Source organism: Aptenodytes patagonicus, chromosome 1, assembly GCF_965638725.1.
Source record: "Aptenodytes patagonicus chromosome 1, bAptPat1.pri.cur, whole genome shotgun sequence".
Classification (NCBI taxonomy): domain Eukaryota; kingdom Metazoa; phylum Chordata; class Aves; order Sphenisciformes; family Spheniscidae; genus Aptenodytes; species Aptenodytes patagonicus.
Genome location: NC_134949.1, coordinates 85460315 through 85479302, shown reverse-complemented (window position 1 = coordinate 85479302; position 18988 = coordinate 85460315). Strand labels below are relative to the sequence as shown.

General features: G+C 49.3%; 2 protein-coding genes across 2 annotated transcripts in view; one reads left to right on the top strand and one right to left on the bottom strand.

The window, feature by feature from the left end:
• A2M (alpha-2-macroglobulin) overlaps positions 1 to 14632 on the top strand; it is a 31746-nt gene extending 17114 nt beyond the window's left edge. Inside the window, exons 18-36 of the mRNA XM_076345697.1 lie at positions 1543 to 1651; positions 1998 to 2226; positions 2490 to 2616; positions 3273 to 3394; positions 4609 to 4660; positions 5184 to 5267; positions 5647 to 5823; positions 6333 to 6417; positions 7579 to 7735; positions 8073 to 8147; positions 8434 to 8599; positions 9594 to 9817; positions 10391 to 10609; positions 10909 to 11036; positions 11404 to 11494; positions 12198 to 12266; positions 12692 to 12794; positions 13621 to 13662; positions 14457 to 14632. Of these exons, the coding sequence (XP_076201812.1) occupies positions 1543 to 1651; positions 1998 to 2226; positions 2490 to 2616; positions 3273 to 3394; positions 4609 to 4660; positions 5184 to 5267; positions 5647 to 5823; positions 6333 to 6417; positions 7579 to 7735; positions 8073 to 8147; positions 8434 to 8599; positions 9594 to 9817; positions 10391 to 10609; positions 10909 to 11036; positions 11404 to 11494; positions 12198 to 12266; positions 12692 to 12794; positions 13621 to 13662; positions 14457 to 14482 (2285 nt within the window). The 3' untranslated portion in view covers positions 14483 to 14632. The remainder of the gene's footprint in view (positions 1 to 1542; positions 1652 to 1997; positions 2227 to 2489; positions 2617 to 3272; positions 3395 to 4608; positions 4661 to 5183; positions 5268 to 5646; positions 5824 to 6332; positions 6418 to 7578; positions 7736 to 8072; positions 8148 to 8433; positions 8600 to 9593; positions 9818 to 10390; positions 10610 to 10908; positions 11037 to 11403; positions 11495 to 12197; positions 12267 to 12691; positions 12795 to 13620; positions 13663 to 14456) is intronic.
• Positions 14633 to 16663: 2031 nt separating this feature from the next.
• LOC143163797 (alpha-2-macroglobulin-like) overlaps positions 16664 to 18988 on the bottom strand; it is a 41851-nt gene continuing 39526 nt past the window's right edge. Inside the window, exon 36 of the mRNA XM_076345679.1 lies at positions 16664 to 17812. Within this exon, the coding sequence (XP_076201794.1) occupies positions 17787 to 17812 (26 nt within the window). The 3' untranslated portion in view covers positions 16664 to 17786. The remainder of the gene's footprint in view (positions 17813 to 18988) is intronic.

Below are 18988 nucleotides of genomic sequence, written 5' to 3'. Positions count from 1 at the left end.
CAGAACCAGGTAGTTTTCAAAGACTCTGGCAGAGCAGAGGATATTATTCTGCTGCTGAATTCTCTGTTCACTAGGCTTTTGTACTAGACCTCTTTTCCTAGATACCACTTAAGGGGTCTCCAGTACTATCTTCACTCTGCCCTCATTGACTCACCCAGTTTTATGTATGGTCAAAACCAGATGAAGTGGGTGAGAAAATATTCAGTGACAAATTGGTAGACTTTGGAGGCTTAGAATGGTAAGATGCGAATGGCAGAAGTCCAGTCTGAAATGGACCCACCCTATTTCTAATGACTATCTCAACTCCTACACTGTAGCTGTTTGGGAGACAGAATTGTCCATATCATCATCCAGAGTCTCATACTAAGGGAAATATCCTGGGAAATCTAGGTTATTCTAGCTGAATAACTGTTTCAAAGAGTTTTCCCTTGCCACAATAACCTGTGTTTTTGTATATATCCAGTTTTAAGACAATTTCAACTTCTGACACAGGTTGCTAAGATGTAGGATAGATGCTTTTTAATTATTTTAAACTCAAATAGGCAGCAGTAAGAAGACTGAGATACCATGATAGACAATACAAGCAAGCCACTGTCACTCTTGCTAGGAGCTATGTGATACAGCTCTGATAGCATCTTTCATTCCTGCCCTGAGACCTTCTCAGACTTTGGAGGTGCCTGTTGCACAGATAGTATGGATACTTGCTAGCTACAGAATTTTTATCTAAATGTAGAAATTTGTTTAGGCAAAGTAAAGATGACCAAAACTAGAATTTAGTTAAGAACTTTTCTTCTTTATCTGTTTGGGTGGATTTCTCTTTCCTTTTGTCAAAGCCAAGCAAACCAGTTGTCCCATCCTGCCCCCCCTCCCCCCCCCCCGCTTTGTTTCCTAGCTGTTCAAAACCAAAGTCAAACAAAGGCTTATTTTTTACCAAATTTCATCCCAAACTCTGAATATTTTCTTGGGAATAGTTTTTACATGTGAAAATTTTGTTTTAGTCAAAAAGTCTATTTTTACCCCTCCCAAATTCCAACTGCATGTTTTTAGTTTGAGCATCTCCAGCCTAGTTCTCTAGGAGGCCGTAGATTTGGCAGGGAGGTGGTTTTCTGAGTCATAATGACCCTACAAAAAACACTGCAACAGAGGGATGTTCCGTTGCTAGCTGGCCTGATAGAATAGAGAAGGACGTCATGTTAAGGCTGTGCCTGAAAGGGAAAAGGCTGTTTGCACAGAAGGTCATAAGTAGCTCTTTGTTCTAACATCCTTGTTTTAACCTTAAAGTGTTGCCCCACATACTTTGAGGTTCACTGGAGACGAGCGGGAAATGCTGGAAGGCTAGCTCTTGCTAATAGGCCCCGACCCTGAAACTTCACTGCTGTTGGTACCAGTGCTCACTACAGCCACAGCAAACATCTGCTGCCAGCAAGGCTTCTGATTGTCACGTAGATTGCTGCTTTCTCAGACCAAAGCATGATGCTGATGTAGTTCTTGCTTGTTTGGAATTATCGGTAGTTGATATCTTTTCCATCTCATCACATTCAGGCCTTCAGGCAGATAGATTTTATGCCACGTTAAGCACTCCTGAAGAGCTGACAGAGACAGTCCGAAAGTATTTCCCAGAAACTTGGATTTGGAGTTTAGTATCTATAAGGTGAGCACCTTGGGCTAGTTCCTTCCTTTTTAATAAAACTGGTTTTATAAGGTGAAAACATGAATCCCCACGTTTGCCAAGCCTTTTCAATGCCAAAAAGTCCTTCATTGCTTGCAGAAATCACTTGGCAATCTTCTGAGATGGAATTACCTTCAGCCGCGGTTAGGTTCGTCCAAGGAGTGGTCATGGGTCTGGGAGAAGATGTGGGGTGGCCCTACAGTAACAAACATACTGTGCCCCATCATTCACGCAGGCAGTACTGTTCAGTAGGCCAAAAGGGGTACAGATAGTTACCAAAATGCCATAAAAAATAATCCCTCTGTCCTTTCTCTCTGTGCTTCACCAGCTTGGAGGGAAATGCTGATCTAGATGTGACCATCCCTGACACCATCACCGAGTGGAAAGCCAATGCGTTCTGCACTTCGGCAGACACGGGCTTTGGCCTGTCCCCGACAGTGTCCCTCAGAGCCTTCCAGCCCTTCTTTGTAGAGCTCACCGTGCCCTACTCTGTAGTGCGTGGTGAGGCCTTCACGCTGAAAGCCACCGTTTTCAACTACCTGACCACCTGCATCAGGGTAAGGAAGCTTTAAATCCTTTTCTGTACTTGTGTACCTTCTTGTACACCTCTTAGCTTCACCTAGCCTTTGTATCTCTGAGTAGCCCTAGACCCTTCACCCCTGAAATTCTTATGTTATTCCTCCTATATACTCTAAACAGAACCCACAACTCCAGCTCCCTGCTCCTTTGCTACTGAAGAAATAGCTATTGCTATGGCTTCCTAGCTCCCTGTCTCTCATGATCACCCTTCCTTGATTCCGCCTCTCTCTACAACTGGCAGGTCAGCGTGACTCTGGCTCAGTCTGCTCATTTCCTGGCTGCTCTGGTGGAAAAGGAGGAAGAATCTCATTGTCTCTGCGAGAACGGGAGGAAAACTGTGGCTTGGCTGGTGACTCCCAAATCTCTAGGTAAAGGTCTCAGGGTGCTGAAAACTGCAGGGAGCGTTTCTCTGTGCTGTTCTCCCTGTTCAGTATTGGGTGTTAGAGCAACACGGTTTCCTGGGAAGCACTGCAGCTGAGCGTCTGTCTCGTCTGGGGTTATTTGGGAGGCAAAGGCTTGCAGACTCATAGTGTCCAAGGCTCTGTCTGGCACCACATGCAGTACCATCAAGCCTTACAGCCCTTGGACAACATCTGAAGCCAGAGACATTGCTGGCCAGTGAGGATGTTCTGTCAGCTCCACCCCTCCCAAAGATTAGACGACTGCCCCATGGGATCTTCATACTTTGTTTTCACTGTTGTTACATGCTGTGGTAGCAGCTGTGGTGTGCATGCGGGGCAGCAGTGTGCTGAACAGCAGTGGGGCTGGTGAGTCCCACCACTGTGGTGTCCTAGGTTCTGGAAAAGAGTCACCAAAATAGAGTCACCTTTCAATGGCAGTGCAGCTCATCTGCTCCAGGATGGATTCTGATATAGATAGCTATGCTCTTGTGGGAAAGAAGCAGGGCCCCGGTGTGATGGGAAATCCCCACCCATGGGCCTGCAGGTTGAAACTCCTAGAAGTGGCAGTGACTCCCATTATCTGGCTCTGCCCGGCAGGGCTGGCTGACCCCTGTTTCCTCCAGGGCAGGTGGAGTTCTCAGTGAGCACTGAGGCCCTGCAGAACCAGCAGCCCTGTGGGAACACCATTGTGGAGACCCCTGAGAAAGGGCGGAAGGACACGGTCATCAGACAGCTGCTGGTGGAGGTACGTGGGCTGTGGAAAGGGGAGGACTGAGCTTTCCCACAGGCTAGAGCATACGCTGTGATGCGATTGGACAGGATGCTAGATAATCTCATCTAGGCTCCCTTTCCCATGAAAGGTTGGACCAGATGATCTTTCCAGGTCCCTTCTAACCTGGGCTGGTCTATGATTCTATGAGATCACTACGCAGCTTGGCAATATGATGGTCTTTCATTATCTTTATTCTTCTATTTCAATACACCCTCTTTACAGCCTCTCTCCTCCTTTTGGGACACCCCCGGTAAGTTTGCCAGTCAGCACATGCTGCCTCTCTGCTAGTTGAGTGGCAAAGCAAACTGCCTCTTAAGCTGAGTGTTAGGCAGTTCTGGTTTGCTACCATAGTCTGGCACCAAGATGAAGGTGGGGGATTCACAAGCACCTACAGGAATTTGATGCCTGTAAAGGAGTCCTCTCAAAACTCCAGGTATTATAAAAGTCCTTGAAAAAGTTTTAAAATTTTACAGCTTATCTATTTCCTGTGGCAAGAAAAGTCACTGATGCAATGTGGTACAGAAGGAAATATTACGTGGCAGTATTGCATATCCTTTATAGGAAAATGCTAGTTTATTATACTAGGTGTGGTAATCTGGCAGGTAGATTCTATGTTCTTGGCTTTTCTCTGTATCATAAAAACCCCTAATGTTTGCCTACTGTGTCGTATGGTATCAGTAGTGTCACCAGATATTACAGTGTACAACATCTTCCCTTTCTATTGTCAACAGACACAATTTTTTTTCCCTAAAGCATCTGCAGCATTATGATAAATAGCACTGCAGACATCTCTTCAGGACAGCCCTCTAGAGTAACTGTGAGCTTTTGCTAACAAAAGCACTTGCTGTAATGCTGCAGTCCTCTTGCTACAAGGATGTTAAGTGTCTCTCGCTGCGTACAATAGTTGCAGGTCATCCATGTGATAGTCCTACAGTGTGTCCCTTTCCTTTTCTTGTCCTTCCTCCACGTACAACACCAATCACTTAGGATCATGTTTCATTTACTTGCTTAAATTATTATTTCAGAGCTCTGTATTTCAGGGATTGTTTGTGACTGCCTCTCCTTCTCCAGTTCACTCACTTTTCTTTTCATGTATCCCTCTGTCCTTGTTGAGGATTCCTCTGTCTGTCTGTACTTCCTGTCTCACTAACTTCTCACCTCTCTTGTTTTCCTTCATCCCACCCAAGCCTGAAGGAGTTGAGAAGGAAACAACCCAGAACTCTGTGCTCTGTGTAAAAGGTAAAGACCTCTCTCCCCACCCTCTCCATTTGTTCCTGTGTGGTTTGATGGGTGGGACGTGCCTGGAGGAGGAAGATAGGGCTGCCTCTATCATATTCCAGATAGGCTGATATTTTTAGGTAATCAAAACATGCCCCATCAGTTGGAAGCCTGAGACCTAAGACAGAAGAAAGGCCTAGAGAATGGACCATCCTGCCTAAGCATCAGGGTATGAGCTAGGACAGATTTAGCATGACTGTTTGCATCCCTGTTCTCTTGTGTGCTGAGATTGGAGTTAAAAGCACTGTCTCCTGTTTTCTAGCATGCCCAGGAAAAAGCTGTAGAGACGTGATCTACAGTGCCTAACAGTGGCTGGGGGTGGTTTCATGCAGGGATTGCCTTATAGCCAGGGAAAAACGAAGTGACTGAAGTCAGGGCATTTCTGATAGGAAGTGTTCCTGCTGTTTCAGTGAGGGCCCCTCCCCTTCCATTAGCCATTTCTTAGGACTGCGCTGAAGCTGTTTGGGTCTTGTTTCTCCCTCAGGAGTGCCTGTGAAAGAGAAGTTTTCCCTGTTGCTACCCTCAAATGTGGTACAAGACTCAGGCAGAGCATATTTCTCAGTGCTGGGTGAGTGGGCAGCCTGGGAGAAGAACCATGTGCTGTTTCTGCCCCTCTGTGTTGGCTTCCTACCTCACAGCTTTTTCTCCTGGTTTCCAGCACACCTCACTCCTGTCTTTCATCCCTTCTGTCTCGAGCACTTTCCCCTCCAGTTGTGCTCTTCCTTTTCCCCTTTCTGCATGTCCTTTTGTTCAGGGTTCTCTGCCAGTGCCCTAACCTTTCATTTCCCTCTTTTCCTTTTCTCTGCTGTTCTGTGTTTCATTCCAGGATCTTTATCAATCCTGATTTTCTTTTGTTCTTCTCTGTCGTCTCCTGCTTCTCTTGTTCAGTAGCTCCCTCTGATTCTGATAGCCAGCCCTGAATGTTGTTAATACCCCCTGTTCCCCAGGTGACATCATGGGCACTGCCATGCAGAACCTGCACCAGCTCCTCCAGATGCCGTTCGGCTGTGGGGAGCAGAACATGGTCCTTTTTGCACCCAACATCTACGTCCTGGACTATCTGAACAAGACAGGGCAGCTGAGTGAGGAGGTCAAATCCAAGGCCATCGGATACTTAGTGAGCGGTGAGCTGGGACACGGCTTTTGCTTCTGCTTTGGCTTTTTTCCAGATCCTGCCTGGGGTGGTTCTATCAAATGTTGGCCAGATGTGGAAAGAGAGCCTCTCTCATGCACGGATGGTCTCTGCTGTATGCCTGAGAAGGCCCTTTGCTGCTTTTTCCTTTATTATTTTCTGTTGCTTAACCATTAGGGTACCTGATCATTGCACCCACTTTTCTCTGCTCCCTAATTGGCTTGCAATGCAGTGCAGAGTTGTCAGGTGACCTGCTACAGTGACTTGTCCATTGTCATTAATATGTCCTGCCTTCTTTCTGAAGAAAGGCAGGTGTTGCTTCTCCTCATGCAGTACAAGCAGTGCATGGAGGTGGGGATGTACCAGTACTTCTTGTTGGCTAGGATGGGATTGACCTACTCCTCTCTCCTTTGCCTTTGCTGATACAGCCGTTTTTCTGTTCCCCCATCCCTCAGCAGGCTTTCTCTGGCATCTGAATCTTGCTTTAACTCTCCATTGCAGGTTATCAGAGACAGCTGAACTACAAGCACACAGATGGCTCTTACAGTACCTTTGGACCACGTTATGGCCAACCGGGAAACACCTGGTGAGATTTCAATGTCACCTATGCCTCTCCTATATGCTCCTCTTTCTCACCTACACATTTCTAATAAATGCTGCATGACAGTAAATAGGAAATGCTGTTGTAGACCCAGCAGGCTTTCCAGATCTGGTGTGGTCCCTGTGCTGCCTCCTACTTAATGAAATAGGCTGCATCAGCCAGTTATGTAGCTGAAACACATCCTCCCACCAGCAGCTCTGAGGACCATGACAGACAAGAAGGAAATGGAGATAAATTGGGGAAGAAGAGAACAGGCATTTCACATCCTGACTGAGGAAGGCTGAAGAGCTGCAGTGGCAGCTCTTCTAGACTAGCATCTGCTGAGAAGGCTGCTGGGAAGGGTGTTGCCATACAAGTGGAAAGGTTGATAATCCAATAGCAGTTCTGTATGGTTCTTTTTCAAGAGTGTGTGTTACTAAGCAAAGACAGCCTGGAGGAGCGTGTGTGTTGCCAGTGTGACTTACTGCAAAGTTTTGAGTTGCTCCAGCATATCATTGCCATGCATTTTCAACTTTAGGTAAGGGCAAGAATGGATGATGTCATAACTTTTGGTTTGCTTTTAGTTTCTGAAACAGTACTTGGCTCTTGACAGCATGTTGGCTTCTCACCACATGCCTGCTTCTTCTCCATAACTGCTTGTAACAACTCTGGCAAAAACTCTTTTAACATGTTCTTCTTTACTTTAAAACTCTGGGGAGTTCTGGGAAACCCATGAAGCATGGATTTCTAGTGCAAGAGTACTGCCAGCAGACCATGAGCTAGCAGGGATTTAATTATTCTTCCCTGTCATTTTGAGTATTACTGTTATGCAGATGTTGAGCTAATTGGCATGCAATTCCCTACCTTTTCCAAAGAGATTTTTTTTAGATACAGATCAACAATCACTGTCCTTCAAACTGTACCCTCAACACAAAGGGATCACAGGGTTTTATGAGCCAAGAGAGGGAGTAGAAATCAAGGTGGGAAGCAGTTTTTTGACAGATTTTTTGAGATGAAGATATAATATACATGTGGTCTGACTAATTGGCCCACGGTTCCCCAGGCCGTCTTGCCTTTCTCCAGACAGATGATGTGCACATGGGCCCTGTCACCTGAGATGGGAAACAGGCCTGCTCAGGCGCTGTCACTGCTCTTTCTCCCTTTCAGGCTCACAGCCTTTGTGCTCAAGTCCTTTGCCCAGGCCCGGCGTCACATCTTCATAGATGAGAAGCACATCCAGGATGCTTTGGTCTGGCTGTCCTACAAACAGAAGGAGAACGGCTGTTTCCACAGTTCTGGGACACTCCTGAACAATGCCATGAAGGTAACATATCTGCCTGGTTGTTTTTTTGTGAGGCTAGAACTTGGCCATAAGTCAGATGGGTCCAGCTGAGCTTCTTGAGCATATAGGCAGATGGGAAATTCCATGTCAATGGCAAGAACTAGGGAGCCAGAGGCCATTCTGTATGATTGCCACAATAGGAAGGAGAATGAAGGCTAACCTACACTTTATAAGTGGTATTGATACCTCCACATCAGCTGCAAGGGGGAGGAGGCAAGCTAAGGCTCTACGATGCAGAATAAAGTATTCCCACTGGAGTGGGAGAAAAGAAGATAAGAAGCTAGGTGGGGTCAGCATCTACCTTTGTGTTTCCCTGCAGGGTGGAGTGGATAACGAGGTCTCGCTGACGGCCTACATCACTATCGCATTGCTGGAGATTCCTCTGCCTGTAACTGTATGTGCCTGCACCCTAACTTGAGTCAGTTATGTTGTGTCAGTCTATGATGACACAGTACTGCCCAGAATTTGCTCCAGATTGGAAAAAGGACTTGGTTGTTGAGCCCTGTGATATAAGAATTATGTGCTGTCAATTTTGGCATTTCTGGAACACATTGTACCCTACTTGTTCCTAGACATCATTCTGGCAGACCCCTCCTCAAAGTTCAGTGGAATGATGTGTCATTAGTAAGGCAAAAACATAATTTCTCCCCGCCTTCTAATCACTAGTCATCTCTCCCCAGCACTCGGTGGTGCGTAACGGTCTGTTCTGCCTGGAAACAGCAGCAGATGAGAAAGAAAACCACGTGTACACCAAGGCACTGATGGCGTACGCCTTCGCCCTGGCAGGGAAGGAGGAGAAGCGGAAGGCATTGCTCGGCTCACTTGAAAAGGAAGCTGTGAAAAAGGGTGAGTGCTCCCGGTGGGACATCTCTTTCTTCCAACCCACTGGCCTTACATCTTCCCTTGATAAAATGGCTTTTGTTGGTGGGGCAGTGGCTGCAGGAAATGGCTTGTGTGGGTGGGGAAAGGTGGAGGGAGAGGAAAAACTTGTGCAAAGGGGTTGCGTTTTTGAGAACTCCCTCTCAGTGCCCAGTTCTATTTCTCTGCTCCGAGGGAGTTCATCAGGAAGCACCAGGCACCATCCCCATCGGTGCTGAACTAAAGCATAGCTCTGCTAGCGTCTCTCCTCAGTCCGCTCCTCTTGCCACACCAGGCAACGCTTAGCAAAGACTTAGCAATGTTTATGGCCGCTCCTTCCTTCCAGTGCACGTGCTCCACATAGAAGAAAGCTGACCTTGCACAGCACAAGGGACGATAAGAGCTGCATGTGCTGAGAGAGAAAACGAACGTACAGGTCATTTCGGAGGCCATAGCATAAGCTCTGAGTCTTCTAGGAAATCATGTAACGACTCGGAAGCCTTCTGGTAAAGTCAGGCCGGACAGTGGGTTTGCACAAGCGTTGGGTAGCAGGGCTGTGAAGGAAATAGCCCCAGCACCTTTTGCCTTTTCCACCTGCAGGTGACTATCAAGCCCTGCTCACAGTCGTTGGGTCCTTGTGCCTTACAGAGCTTGTCACTGCCCAACCCCGGCATCTCTGCTCAACAAGGGAAGCAGTGCCAGCCCGGTGCTCTGCTCGTGCTCAAGCCCATAGATGCCCCCTTGAATCTGGAGTCTAGGGCAAAGTGGTATCCAGGCCTGAGGACTGAGCCTCGGCAGTCTCAGACTAGCTGCAGCAAGCAACGAGTTGTCTAACCCTTCCCACTTCATCCTACGTGACGGATGCTTCCTGGAGGCTCTGCCCTCTGGAAGGGGCAGACCGGCAGCAGATCAAGAACTGCCTTCCAATAACTGCTACTAATTGCTTGTTGTCTTGTCTCCACGCTCCCTGCCTCCTGTGAAGATGGGTCTGTTCATTGGCAGCGGCCTGGGAAAGAGCCAGAGGTTGATCTCCCGTACTATCGCTACCGAGCTCCCTCTGCTGAAGTGGAGATGACGGCCTACGTGCTCCTTGCTTACCTCACCACGCAGCCGGCACCTTCCCAGGAGGAGCTGTCATTTGCATCTCTTATTGCAAAGTGGATCAGCGGTCAGCAGAATCCCAATGGAGGCTTCTCCTCCACCCAGGTGAGCTGCTTCTCTCCTGCGACCTCACACATCAATGTCAGAAGATGGGAAGTGTCAGAGACCCAGGTGGGAGCACAGTAAGGTTCACCAGGGCAGGGACTGTAGCCCCGCAGTATATCCCTGCGGTATCTACCATGGTTGCCAAGTTCCCGAGAGGCTAGAGGCTAGTATGTCAGGTAGTGCCTCTGGGGATGACTGATGTTTTGGTTAATGACCTGGTTTTCTCGACACCGCGGGGCAGAACGGTAGGGACACAAGGGACGTGTGTCTGTGGCATCGGAGAGGGCTCCCACTGCAATTTGTTTGTGCCTATGAAGTTGCTGCTTCACCCTGTGGCGAGCGAGTGCAGGCTGCGCAGAGCTGCACGCCAGGGAGCTCAGGGAACATGCAACTGCTGCGCAGAGGACACAGGGAGGGAATGGAAACATTTCCCTCTCTCCTATGGGCTTAAAACTGGAGAAGGCGAAGAATGGAGGGGAGGATGCCTGCCGACAGCAGAGGGCAGGCTGTGGGAGGACAGGCTGTGGAAAGGCTGACTGTATTCCCCTGGGTGCCGGGACCCATCTCTCTCAGGACACAGTGGTGGCTCTCCAAGCCCTGTCCCTGTACGGAGCTGTCACCTATGCCAAGAGCGGAGCAGCCTCCAAAGTGACCCTGCGATCTGGAGGGGACTTCCAGCAAGACTTCCAGGTGGATCCCACAAACCGGCTGCTGCTCCAGCGCGTGCCCCTGCCCCAGGTGCCAGGGGAGTACAGCACGGAGGTGTCTGGTGAAGGGTGCGTCTACCTGCAGGTGAGGGTGATGGGGGCAGGTGGCATCGTGGGAGGAGAGCCCCTTGCCAGGCAGGAGCCAGGGAGAGGGCAGAAGGGACAGGGGGGAGGGGAGGAGTGGGAGGGAAGGCTCTGGGAGAGGGAAGAGGAGAAGAAGAGTAGAGGTGTGTGGAGGAGAAAGAGTGGGAGGGAAGGATCCGCAATGTGGAGGAGCTGTGAGAATGGGAGAAGTGGGGAGGCAGGACGGGGAGAGGATGGTCTCTCTCACGTGCTGAGCACCCACACGCACACGCTCACACAGAGCTGCTGGCTCTCCCCTAGACAAGCCTGAGGTACAACGTGCAGCCCACGCAGGAGGATGCGCCCTTCATGCTCCATGTGTACACGATCCCAGAGACATGTGAGGGCTCCAAGGCTCACAAGGTCTTTGACATAGGCATAAATGTCAGGTGAGTCTGCATTTGGGTCTGAGCCTTCCTGAGGAGCCATGGGAGCTGGAGGAGGTCTGGCGGTCCAGGGTGAGCCAGCCTGGAAGCCCTGGAGGGGCAGTGCATCCCTGGAAAAGCGGGCAGGAAGCAGCCGGGCTGGGAGGAGAGGCTGCGGAGGAAGGACATGTCCTGCAGTGGTGGAGCTGTGCGGGCAGCGCAGGGCTGGGCTAGTGAGAGGCTGCATAGGTGACTAGGAGGCCCTGGCATAGCTGGAGAAGAAAGTGCTGGACTGTCAGGACGTGGTGGGGTGCCAAGTGTTATGGAAAAGGTGGAAGCGCCCCCAGCTTCGACTTGAGGTGCGCTGTATCTTTGTGGCTTGGTTCCTTAGTTACACTGGGGAGCGCAATGGCTCCAACATGGTGATTGTTGATGTGAAGATGCTGTCGGGATTCATCCCCGTGAAGTCCTCCATGAGGAAGGTAGGATGCTGCGTGAAGCATTTCTTTGAGTATATCTGTCCTTAATCAGGGGCATCGGTTTCCTTATTTAAAGGAGCATCTAATTCTTCTCCTGGTATCTTCTCCAGTGTTAGACCTCTCCCTCTTTTCCTCCAGTTCTTCCACCCCTCCGCTGTGGAGGAGGGGTGAATGAGGGATGCCAGCAGCAGCACTCCCTTCCCACCCCTCAAGCACTTGTGGCAGCTTGCAGTAACTCAAATATATGCACAGTTTGGCCCTGAGACTGAGAGCTGGGAGGAGACCATCAGGTCTAATTTCAGGGACTAAGGAGCCTTGCGAGATGTACGACAGTAACTGTTTAGGTCTTGGGTCACTGTTTGAGATGCTGAGCAGGTGCACGGTCTGGAAAATAAAGGCAATCATAAGATACTGCAGAACTAGCAAGCCAGAAGGAATGTATTTTCATTGAATCGTTCCATCACTGTGCTTGAACCAGTGCTCAGTCTCTGTTGGAGCCAGGCCGTACTTCATCAGCCAGGCTGGAAAAGGGAAGGCCTGGGGACCATGATACCTAGTGGCACACCAAGGAGGCAGTTCCATGCTACAGACTTAGTTCCCTGAGCACCCCAGCGTTTCATCCACAGTCCATCCCATCCATAGGGCTGTGTAAGGGGCACAGGGAGAGTACCCTCAATGCAGTAACATCTTAGTCTTCTCTCTTCAGCTGGAAGGCCGCCCCATTATTGAGCGCACAGAGTTGAGTACCAACCACGTCCTGGTGTATCTGGAAAAGGTGAGTATCCGTCTGGGGAGAGGATGGGTCAGAAACACAGGCATTAGGACATTTGGCAACATAGGGCAAAAGATCTGGGACTCAAAACTACCATGGCTCTGACAAGAATAGGGCTGAATCCCATACTGACTTTTGCTGACTTTTAAGATTTACCGGCACCTTCTTCCCAGCCCTCAGCAGCCTTTCCCTCCATCCCACGCACAGATCGGGCCCTGACCTCCCCACCAGACAGAGCCTCCCCCGGTGTGGGGAAAGGCCCCAGGGTTTCCCATTGCCCCTCAGCCAGGCCTGCAGCCCCTGCACCCCCCAGGGCCCGGGCACGGGTGGCAGGGGAGAGCGAGGGAGCCTGGGGGCAGTGCGGAGGCACAGGGGAGCCCGGGGCAGTGCGGAGCCGCCCCTGAGCCTCCGCTGCTTCCCTTCCCCAGCTGAGCAGCGAGACCCTCAGCTTCTCCTTCACGGTGGAGCGGGACATCCCCGTGCAGGGCCTGAAGCCAGCTCAGGTGAAGGTCTATGACTACTACGAGACAGGTGAGTGTGGGTTGGGGGTGCCCGTGGGAGCGAGGGTGGGCAGTGGGATGCGTGGAGGGGCGTGGGAGCTGTGGGGACCTGCAGCTGCCCCTGGCCTGGGCCCTGTCCCGCCCTCACGCTGCCTGAGCTCTCTGAGGGCAGAGGTGGCCCAGAGGGCTGGAGACCACCACCCTGCCCTCCTCCCTCCTGCTCCTGCCCCTGCCCGGGCAGGCCCCAGAGAACAACGGGGGGCAGGTCTGGGCAGTGGTGACGGTGTGGGGAACCCTGCATGGCTGCCCCTCACACTGGCAGTTGCTGTGCAGCTGCCTGCCCCTGAGGGAGAGGGCGGAGGAGGCCATACCCCCAGCCCTCCGACCATGGCGCCTTCAAGGCCGGTCCTGCCTCCCCAGGGAGAGGAGCCATCCCGCGGCGCAGAGCCGTGGGCGCTGGGGGTCCAGTGTTCAGGTCCGGATGCAGAGCGCAGCCGTGCCCGTGCTTCCCGGCTGTCCTGATGCTCCTTGTGCCTCTGCTGTCCCGGCTGCTGCAGCAGGGAGGCAGCGACAGAGTCATCCCACCCCTGCCCCAGTGTGCTGGCAGAAGGTGCCTGAGCAGCCCTTGGGCACACTGGGGTGGAGACCTGCTGGGGCTGCCTTGCTGCTGCGGCCTCTGGACCGGGCTGTGACTGGGGCTCCCTCCCACCCAACTGGGATCCCTGGGGGGAAGTCAGGGATGGTGGCAGTGGCCTGCTGTGGGGCCTGGGAGAAGCGTCTCTCTGGCACTCATCCCTGTTCCAGGAGTGCTGAGGGGCTCTGACAGCTTGCTCTCTCCCTTCCCTTCTGTTTTCCAGATGAGTTTGCCACTCAGGAGTACACCGCTCCCTGCACTGCAGGTAGGGTGCACAGGAAGAACTGAGATGTTCCAGCATGGGCTATTGCAGGTTGTTTCGAATGAGAGTCTTTGCACACCTGGGTTTCCTCAGCCTGCATGTACTCTCAGCATTTAACTGCACTGTGCCTATTGCAGTCTCTAGGTGTGCCTCAGTACAGAGAGGAAAAGCAATGCTGCCACCCCATGTCCTGTGTAAGATCAGATACAGCTTTCATTTCGGTTCACTGAGAATGGCAATCCCAGTGTTACTGCCTTCATTCGCACAGATGCATTTGTCTTCTCCTGCGTGTGTGTGTCACATTGTACAAATAAGATTGAAATCTCCCTTGGGACTGAACACCACACGCAGCCTTTGCATCTCTGCCCTTTTCAGGGCCACATTTGCCATGCTGCAGACACAGAAGGGTACTGAGGAATTGTCTCCCAAACGTATTGGTGAAATTTTGATGTTATTCACACATCTTTGGTGGGGACCTTTCAGACTCTGCCCTGGGTTATTTTTTCCCTTCCTTTGGGAAATCCAGGTGCTGAGAGAGAATGTGTACTGGGGTAGCTCATGTATGTCCAGGATATCTCTGCCTCCCCTCCCCTCTCTGTAGCATGAATATCTTGAACATGTCCAGCCATTCCCATTCTGTTATCTGTCTGCAACTGGGCATTTTTAGGTGAAGCAGTTTCCCAGATTTTAACACGGCTTGAACTCATATAGCCACCAGAACACAGAGAAGATGTCCAGGGCTCTGGACACTGCTTCACCAGGATACTTATCTCACTCTGTCCTTTTCCCACCTCCAGCCAAGGCTGAACAGGGAAATGCCTGAAGAGCACATCTTATCTGAGCCTTGCTGGATCAACTTGCGTCTCTGCCCCTAGAAGATCTTCTTGTTGAGGGGCCTATTGAAATGTTAGAGGAGGACACCTCAACACCGAAAAGGAAGTAACACTATAAATAAAATAAGTCTTGATTCTCATCAGATGCCTCTGGCCTTACTTTTTGTTGCTGCATCTTGTCTCTCCTCCCATCCATAACTCAGACTGTGTAATGGCCTGAGATTTAAATCCAGAGCCATCCACGGCATGGTGGTATTTGGCAACTCCTCAGGAATACCAGGCGGCAGGCAGCTTTTGGCAGTGGGGAGGTTCGCCTCCATACTTGCCAGTTCTCCAGGAGGAGAGAATGATCCTACATGATCCATTATGCACTGGAAGCTTGGCTCCCTGCCTCTAAAAGTGGGTGTTTTCTGCAAGATAATCCTTGGACATAAACCTGTGATCACATACCACCTTTGATCCTGCTGTGAAATCACTGCTATGAGGTGGAAGGACAGTGTGAACCTGTCCAGCCTGATCTTTCACAGCAGGCCAGATAGAAGTGAAGGGAAAACCTGTGGACTTCCCCATTCTGGCAGTGAAGAAATTGTCTGCTTGTTTCTAAACAGTTGAAGTGAAATCAGAGAGGGACTGGGAACTTAACAGTGTCATTAGTCAAAATTTAAACCAAGAACTGCCTTATGAGCCAAACCCCTTGCATTTTTCATGAGAACTTTATCCTCTTCCCCTCAGTGGAGGCCTGTAGATCTATTCTGTTTTTTCTAGTAATTTTAATACATGTTTCTTTTTCTCCCTCACAACTAGGCTTACAGTGCTCCTCAGAGGGGAGGCTGTGGATTCCTATGTGGTGCTTTGGGTTAAACTTTTTGCATGTCGATTTTCCAAATGTTCACATTCTCTCCAGTCCAGATCTCTCCCAGGGATGCAAAGGCAATCAGCCTTAGTTCAGTAGGTCATATGGCACTCTGTGTATTTTATTTACATGGTTCTGTGTGCAGAGGTGCCTTTGACCCTGCCAGCGTAAGCTTAAGCAAACACACCTATATGAGTCTCTCATGCAGCTTCTTTCATGCACACAGACCCAGGTTGTCAAAAATGTAAGTCACCGATGCAGCAAAGAACTTGTACTTGTTCCAGAGATGTTGAAGGTCTTTGCGTTTTCATCATCCACGTGGGTGTCTCAAGACCCTCTTTCCCCTTCATGAGCCAGAATTCCTCACTGTGGGAGGAAAGCAGTTTGCTCTGGCCCCTTTTATAGCTGTGCCCCTGCTGTGGGGTCATAAGAGAGTGACTGTGCTGGAGAGACACAGTCCCAGCTGAGACCATTAGTTAAGGGAAAGCAGGTTCAAAAGTGCCAGGTCTGCAAACTTGTGCATACAGACACAGGTCTGCAAATACAGACCCTCGTTTACAGCTGGCTGTGGATGGATGGCAACAGTGCCTTCATTTTCACTTACTTTTTGGCAAGTACTCTACCATGGTTATGGAGTTGAATCTTTTCTGCCTCAAATGAAACAAAGTGATCATCATATTAATTTAATTTAAAAGTCTGTAAAATCACTGGAGTATGTTCCATTCACAAAATTTGGATAATGGCTTTCTATCATGCAAAGACTTAACACTATGTTTTGCTGCCACCCGGTTTTAAATTAGGCAATGCCTAACTGTTGCCCATGGGCAGCCACATCACTTGTCATTTGGGGCTCCCTGGCTAGCCCATATCTCTAAAGCAGTTTAATATCTCTCTGCTTGACCAGGCTGTGAATCATCAAAATCACATACTTGCAGGTCCTCCATGGCACACCGCGTAGGAAACTTTAGCAAGGCTACCTTAAGGAAGTACAGGAGTGTCTGAACATTGAATTTCTATCCCCATGGAGCAAGGATTGCATGCTTCAAAGGCAAATCACAATGGGCTAAAATCAAAACAATTTCATTCAGCAACCAAAAGCTATGTTGCTTTGGAAAAGTAATTGCCTCATGGTAGGAAAATAGATGGCTTTACCATTTCTAAATCAAAGCAAAATGCAATTAGTATTCATGCTTGATTAGAAATTTTGCTCAGCTTTCACTGAAGCCAGTTCATTCCATAGACCTGTCTGAATATGAGGTGTCAAAAAGGTCTTGAGTGAATAAACGCCAAACACCACAGGAGACGAAGTGACACAATATTGATATCTAGCAAAATAGATTAAGAACTTTATTTGTTCTCAATAACACTGTTTGGATAGGCACACTAAAAAAAATTGGATGGAACAACTAGCAGTGCGTACTTTGGATACACAATAAGCCATGATACCTAACAATAAGCATTTCATGAGAATAAACAGTCACGGAAGATCTTTCTGCCATTCAAAAGTTAAAACCAGAAATTAATGGGACAAAACCAAGAAAAGGGGGGCATTCCTGGAGATGTCTAAGAGGGCTATGGACAGTTTCACCAAAGCAACTCTATGATTTAAATAAATTTAAACTAGACTTAGGTAGGTAGGTTACTGGCAAATGCCGTTAGCTTCTCCTTGCGAATCTCCCAGAAGCAGCAGGCACAAGATACGGAATTTTCCACGAGAAGGCTCAAGCTTCAACTGGAGAACAGGCCATTATAAGTTAGCAGCTGAAGGCATAATGCATGCACACATCCCTCCTGCCCCCCCATGCACACTTTAATCTTACAAGAGGGCAGAGTGTGAATCTCCTGCCATTCTTCTACAAACAAGAAACAATCCTGGAAGGGGTGTCTACGGGGCACACCACAGCGGTTGAATTTCATGTAACATTAGCTGATCATCCAGGCTGCCTACCGGTGGGAGGCATGGATAGGCACCTGCAGAGACCAGTTCAGTCAAGGTTATAGTTTCTAAGCCAGGGGAGAGAAATTGTTCTCAAGAGGTACCTGTCCTTCTCTGTGGATTAGACAGGATCTCAGATGACAAGTTCAGAGTACATAACACTGAGAGGGCTACATTAGAAAGGCTGACCCCAACTTAAATCATTCCGTCCTCTTTTTTTTTTTCCCTCACTTGTCAGCCTTATTACCCTGCACACAGGCATGGCTGGATAGGATGCTCTTCAAACTAAGAAGCCAGGGAGATTAAAGCTGTGACTGGAGGCTGAGTAGGAAGAAACAGAATTGGGAATGAACTGTTCAAAAATCATTGGTGAGTACAGTTAATTTATTTGTAAAGTTCATTTCCCATTCCTTGCAGGCACTATTCATCTGTCACTCCATCCTCTCCATAGATGGTGGTGGTGGTAGTAGTGAGTCAGGTGGGTTCCAGCAACTGGGAGTATTCTTCATGCGTTGCCCTGGTCTACTTCCTCTGCAAGGATGAAAGAAGACGGGAGGGTACAGGAGTTAGAGAGATATGCCAGTTCCCTCTCTCAGGCTGAGAGACAGAGAGAGCAAGATGTGGGTTTGGGAAGCCACGTTGTGTGGGAAGCACAGTACAGGAGAGTGGGTTGCTGTTTGACCAGGGTTGAGGGTCATCCATAGCACTCAACACTCATGTCACCTTCAAAGCCATGTGAGGTTGAGAGAAGGCTGAGACTCTTTCTGACCCACTGGGAGAGATAAGCAGAATGGAATTTGTCACAACTAGGATGGACACGGGAGCACAGTGCAAACAGGCAGCAAGGATGTTCACTGCAGCAATGAGACATGCTCTTAAAGTGTATTTATTTCTCTGCAGAGAGCGGAAAGAATGTGCTGCACAAGTGGACAGCACTGTTCAGGGCAGGGAAGGCAGTTTACTTTGCAACTGAGATCTGCCTTTTAGTCAGGGCAGAGCACCTTTGGACACCTAGACCAGTGGATGGACCTCTTAAATAGCAATTTCCCATCATCTTTTCCAAGGAGGATAAAATCTCTGTCTTTTAGCGCACATGGGGAAGAGTAGCCTAAATTCTAAAGCCTCCCCCCTAGCCTCAGACTGGACAGCCAGACCACACCAACATAACCTTTGGAAACATTTTACTGTCCACTCAGTGTCTATCTTAGGATTTATGCACTTTTTTTCCATGAAGGGAGGCTGTAGGCCCAGAATCAGCAGAACACAGCTGTACCTACGGACACAGCCCAGGTTAGCAAAGCAGTATGGAGTAAAAGCGTGGGAGCTCGGGCTTTTTTCCAAGACACCAGATAAGAACACAAAAGGAGATAAATTTCACCATTTACTACCAGCAAGAGACAAAGCTTTCACCTTTCCCAAGTCCAAATCACTTTTTCTCTGCTCTCAGATGCCACAGTCAGGCCCTGTGAAAAACCACTTCCCAGGGTCTCAGTGCTTTCCTGAAGCCTCCATATTCCAAACATCTGAAACTGAGCAACTGATGGGAAGCCAGACCTGCCAGTCTTCATACTGGAAGACTCCATATAGTACAGGAGAAGTATCACTGGTCAGGGCCTTCCACAGAAGCTCCTACATTACCTGTGCTCCTAAGCTAAACTCATGTGGCCTTGCACTGCAGAGAACTCCCCAAAGATCATAGCCTCTCTG